This window comes from Carassius carassius, chromosome 9, assembly GCF_963082965.1.
Source record: "Carassius carassius chromosome 9, fCarCar2.1, whole genome shotgun sequence".
NCBI classification, from domain to species: Eukaryota; Metazoa; Chordata; class Actinopteri; order Cypriniformes; family Cyprinidae; genus Carassius; species Carassius carassius.
This window is the reverse complement of record NC_081763.1, coordinates 22,617,444-22,623,443: the sequence shown is the minus strand read 5'-3', so window position 1 is coordinate 22,623,443 and position 6,000 is coordinate 22,617,444. Positions and strand designations below refer to the sequence as shown.

The 6,000-nt window shown below is 34.8% G+C and overlaps 1 protein-coding gene across 1 annotated transcript in view; it reads left to right on the top strand.

Moving 5' to 3' along the window:
- The first annotated feature begins 213 nt into the window (after positions 1–213).
- LOC132149320 (mucin-2-like) overlaps positions 214–6,000 on the top strand; it is a 20,642-nt gene continuing 14,855 nt past the window's right edge. The window contains exon 1 of the mRNA XM_059558470.1: positions 214–417. Coding sequence (XP_059414453.1) covers positions 369–417 — 49 coding nt within the window. The 5' untranslated portion in view covers positions 214–368. The remainder of the gene's footprint in view (positions 418–6,000) is intronic.

The following is a 6,000-nucleotide window of genomic DNA, read 5'->3' as shown; positions in this document are numbered from 1 at the left end:
CTGTGATTTTGATTAAACAAACAAACAAACAAATCTTGTTTGTTAAGATTATTAATATATACGTGCATTTCTTAATGTTGGGTGTGTTGGAGAAAAAGATTTGAATGTGCCACACTGATTTCAAGAGCCCTAGCTGTTTCGTAATCTAGGTGGTGTCCTCCCCCTTCAGGCGTATTTAACCCGCTGCCTCTTCAGAGCCACCTGTAGCGGATCTCTATCCTCCAAAGGAAATTAACCTCCGAAAGCCACCGAGTTAACGGACACAAAGCTCTTGACAAGGAACACATCTTCTGTTTTCATTATTTTTGCATCTTTTTTTATTTTTATTATTATTATTATTTGTATAAACGACACCTACGCAGAGAACTATGTTACTGTCGCATCAACTATTCCTATTGATATTAATCTCGACTTCAGGTAAGCCTGCGATCTGCATGTGTTTGTGTGTGCTGATGGGTTTATTGTAGATATACAATAAGCAATCAATATTTGAAAAGAAATACTAGTGATATTTTATATTGTAGACGAACCCACGTGTAATGATTTGACTTGCGCCATGACCGTGCTTTGTTTTAAGGACCATGGACAGTCTCAAGTGCTAAAAAAGCTCCACAGTTACATTTTTAGTTTTATACTAATAGTCGACTGTGTTTGTAATAGACAAAACTTTCGCCTGCAACAACAAACAAAACGCGAGGCACACATGAATGATCCTGTGGAAGACTGAGTACATAAGACTTTCCGCAGTCGATCCGGCTTTTTAAGCGGAATAACACGCAAAACCTAGTGAGTTGACTACCTAGACAGTATTTTTTTTAGCCATGATAGGCATTCGCCGTTGACATTAGCTAAAATGTGTTACTCAAATGTAGGCTACTTTGTCTTGATTTCATGTCAACATTTTAAATAGTCTGTTTGTCCCTCTAATGAGCTCTGTAAAACATGCAGTAGATACAAAGGCTACATTTAGTAGATTAAATATAGGTGTAATAATGAAAGGGCCTATTACTGTTTTTTTATGTCATTGGTCACTCACAGTTGTGGTTAGAGGGAAACGATTTAAATAACTAACTGAATGATTCACATTATAGATCTCAAAGTAATTTTACATTAAATGAAACAAGTAATACCTTTAATAAACATGCATTTATTCTTCAATTAATCCCCCTTTATCCACAAAAAAAATCAAAAAGAAAAGAAAAATAAAGTTAATTTATTGTTTTAAACTTTCTGTTCTTGTTGACTAATTGAGCCTTTTTTGACTCTTAAAACCTGGAATCATTCGACTCGCAAAACCCCTGGATTTCTGGGCAGGATATTACAGCTCCATTCACACTGTATTTTAACTAAACAGAAAAGATCAGAAGTTTCAATGATATAATGTTTTTGCATGTTGTATGGTGTGACGGTTAGTCTGTGGTGAGTGACTGTACCATGACTATGAGATTTTTATACACACACACACACACACACACACACACACACACACACACACACACACACACACACACACACACACTCTTGGGTGTGAGTGAGCACTCTTGGGATTGACTTTGTCACAGCCTATAGTTTAGTAGCTACCACAGATATCAAATATCCTGTGTTTCATTCAGAATATGCACTTTTGTGTTGCATCTCTTATTGTGATCTCACAGCGTTAATGTGATATTCACTGATCATGAACTGATATGTTTATTTCATAAATTTCACTCAAATTTCAAATGATGAATCACCATTATGGCAGACAGGAGTCCTAGTTAGACACATAATAAACTGTGTATAGATATGTCACCACAGTATGTACCACCTTTTGCCTCAGGGCATGTTTGTGTTTCTAATAAAGTAAGTCCTACTGTGACATGTCAAAGACAGAAAGCAAGGGAAAGGCAGACAGATGGTAAGATGTTATGTGTGAGGGAAATGACAAACGTGTGTGTGAGACAGAGATAGTATTTAAAATATGGCATTAAATGTATCCAACATATGTCTTTTTGAGTAATCATTTGAATCATTAACTCATTAACTTGATTCGTTCAAAAACACTGATTCATTCAGGAATGCAACGAAGTGACCAAACCCTTTCAGAAAAAAAATACTGAACTGTCACTGGGGTGGTACCTTTTCAAAAGCTCCCATGTACCATTGTACCATATTGTTACTAATATTCTTTGTGTGACTTTTTATCAGTGGACAGAGTAGCCAGTAGTAATGTGTCTAAAATGTACATTAAGTATACTATTAACTTCTTGTTTATTGAACTGTTGCATAAAAGCAAAGTCATTAATTTGCTGCCTCCTTGGTACTTCAATACCTAGTCAGAAACAGACCTGTGATGTGATGTTTTTGAACAAGTTATAAATTAAATTGTGTTATTGGACCATTTTAGGCTGGGAGAAGGGAGGATTGTGGAATAAGGCCTTTGTTTCAGGGAGAGCTCTAATCCAGGCAAAGTGCTGTAATGCTAATCTGGGCATTTGAGGGATAAAGAAGCTCTCTAACACAACCAATATAGTTAATGAATGTCTGTCTGGTTTATAATTTAAGAATATTATATAAAACTACAAGAATATAAATAAGTGTTCTTCACCGTAGGCAAAAATATATAATTTTGAGATTTCCAGTTTTCAGAAATTGTTTATAACATGTATTAAATATTTTTTGTAATCAGTTTCTTCTTCTCCTCTCCTCTCCTTGTTTTTTTCTTTTTTTTAGATAAGAGGTTGTAAATCTGCCCCTTTAATTGGACAGTGCAGGAGATGGTTCTCACTGCAGAACACAAGATCCAGGGGGTGTGGTTGGATCCAGATCCAACTCCTCCCACCTTACATATACCCAAACCTACCCGTCTCCACCCCCTGATGCCTAAACCCACCCATCTCCACCCCTAAACCTACCAATCTCCACCCCTAGATGTGGATCCAACCACATCCCCTGGATCTTGTGCTCTGCAGTGTGGGACTACTGCAGTATAGGCCGACTGTGCTTTAATTGGATATGATTGAGTGACTAGTTGTACTAGTGCAGAAGTGCTTCTCCAGAGAACCATCTGTTACATTGCAGTCATTTAGAGATTTGTAAGCCTGTGTAAGAGAGAATAAGGGAGAGTAAATGGCATTATAATAATGGCTTGTTGTGTCTACACATCCCCGGAAAAAGAAGTGTGGTTAAGGAACAAAAAAAAATAAATAAAAAAATTGTAAAAAATGGGGGTACTTAATTATTTAAAACAATAATTTAGCTCAAGTGCTATGTAAATCAAAAATGCTATAACTAGATGATAAAAAAATTTAGTGCTTCGTGCTCATGCAAAAAATCCTGCTAGTGTTTTGGTGTTGTGAATGTTTGCCAAGATGTTTGCTAAGAGGTTTAAAAGGCTTTCTTAGCTTGTTAGCAGGGTGGGGTTGTTATCACGTTGCTATGTGGTTGCTAGTGTATAGGATTTGAGTTATCATTTATGGCTATTGCATGTTCCTAACTTAATGTTAGTGATTTGTTCAAATACCAATAGCGATGATGTTGCTTAAAATTGAATCAGATATTAATTATTATTTTAATTCATGTCACAGCTCTATAAGTCCTTTTTAGGTAAATTTGCAGTCAGTGTTAATTTTGTATTGTTTATATACTTTTAGTAGATAGTACAATACAGTATTTATTTTTATTATATTTTACTTTATTTTTAGATTTTCTATTTTCATTTTCATTTTTGATGAAGCCAGTAATTTATAATTTATTTTATATTTAATAATAGGGTAGTGTTCATTGTATTTAGTTTTCTTTATTTACTTACTTTTTTTTTTTTTTGGCTAACTGTTAAAAAAAATAATTTTCTGATATTGCAGTACCTGCAAAAGTACCTTTCAGCATGTAAATAAACATGATAAACAGCTGCCTGCGATTGGAAGATGCGAATGAATTTTCATATGCAAAAACTATTCTTGTATTTTAAAGTAAATGACAGATAAAGTAAGTTTGAACATGACAGGTCGAATTTATCTTGGTTTTATTACAAAGAGAAGGTATCTAAGGCTCAAACATCAACAACTACAAATGTACAAAGCATGCTACTAATGGTACTACTAATCTTTTTTTGTGCCTAAAATTAAACTATCACTAAATGGCGTTTTTAAACATATTTTTATGGTTGTAAAAAATTAATCATCAGATAACAGTGTGTGTAGACTGACGTACTATTCTACTCACACCCTTGCTGTAAAAAGATTAAGGTGTAAAGAAACGTCAGTTCTCTTTCCATTGTCGTTAAACATGATATGATTATATATATTTAAATAGTTTTAGCTGTAGCTGCTGTACAAAATTGTAAGTGTACTGTATTTAACAGCTTGTCCGATAACCAAAACTCATCTTTGGCTATTGACTCGGATGAAGCATATTTTCTTACTTAACAAAGCACTTTAATTGAGTCATGGAGTGAATGGAGGAGATAATTAAACTAAGAGGGCAATCAGTGTGTCAGAGAAAGCCAGACATGGTCTTTGTGTTGGGTTATGAGAAGGTTGCGTGTGTTTTAGAGAACCAGGATGATAGTGAGTGTGGGTGTGCATGTGTGTTTATCTGTGGGAGGTGGAGGTGAAAGAAGTGCGCAGTTGTTAGGTTTTCTTGATTCCTGACGTCAAGTTTGCTGCTTTGAAGCAGAGAGCCACAACTGCAGAAGTTTCCAGCCTCAGGACATTTCAGGTCTGAATGTCAACCCCGACATGTCACTCTCTCCACACACACATAAGCCATCTTATTTTGTTTTTCTTATACTGTCTAATCCTCAGTGTGTACATGTACGTTCTGACTAAAAATGTATTATTGGGTTTGTATATAATATTGCTTCATAAATATCAGATACAATTACAACACATTAACTAACAGATATTACACTTAATCTTATTGCCACATCACAAATCTAGTGGGTGTGTTTCTGTGTGAGAGGGAGTGAGACAAGCTCCAAGGTCATTTTATACCTGCCACATACACACACGTTAGTTGAGAAATAGAGGGCTTACTGTACATAGCAGTAGTGGAATTTGGTTAGAGGACAGGGTGTTGAGACATCAGCGACTTTGGTAACAGAAAAGAAGCAACTTGATTTCCTTTGACCTGAATGAATGCTTACTGTGAGCGTGTGGTTGAATTCTAGGGCCACCCTTACAAATGTATCCACTGAGTTCCCTCAGGAGGCTATAAGTCTATAATTAATTGACTAACTTAAACTGACAAAGTTATTGGCTTTAATGCCTCACCTCTTATTTGATATTTTATTTGAATCCTTATTGAGCCAGGAATATAAACACTAAGTTAACACGGCATCTTAAGAACTAGTTTGACCAAATAACAGTTGACAAGGGGTAATCAGTCATACTTTCCTATTTAAATTTGACCTATCTGTAACTGAATTTAAAAAGTTACAACTGGTCTCGAAGAAAATATTAATAATAAATGTCTAACTTTTTAAGACTAGTCTAAGCAGTTTATGCAACTGGCCTGATAATATCTATTGTATTATTTAAAATCTAGAGCAAATCAAACGTGATATGTTGAAATTTTAGGTTGATTTTAAATTATTTGTTGATTTATTTCTTGTTTTGTTGAATATTTCTTATCACTTATTTGACAGTCCTGTTGACAGGGCCGTAGCTGGGGTTTGCGGGGCCCCGGTGCAGGTTGTACCGGTGGGCCCTGTTTGAAATTGTTTAATTTATATGTCCATTCTATTAATTTATTTGTGGTAATTGCACAATGTTTAAGTTGTTTCATGTTTGTAGGTGTACGGGTACAGAAAACAATTAATTAAATATAAAATAGCACTGTCTTCACTGTAAAAATGTAATTAACTGTCAAACCAAAATGTATTCAGACACCTTCAACATTTCTTACATTATCACAGTTTATTTGCTCTAGTTTATAAAATGGTAATAAAATATGATAAGAAATCAGAGTTGAACTGTCAGAACAAATTCATCTTGATAATATCAGATAACTTTGATAAAA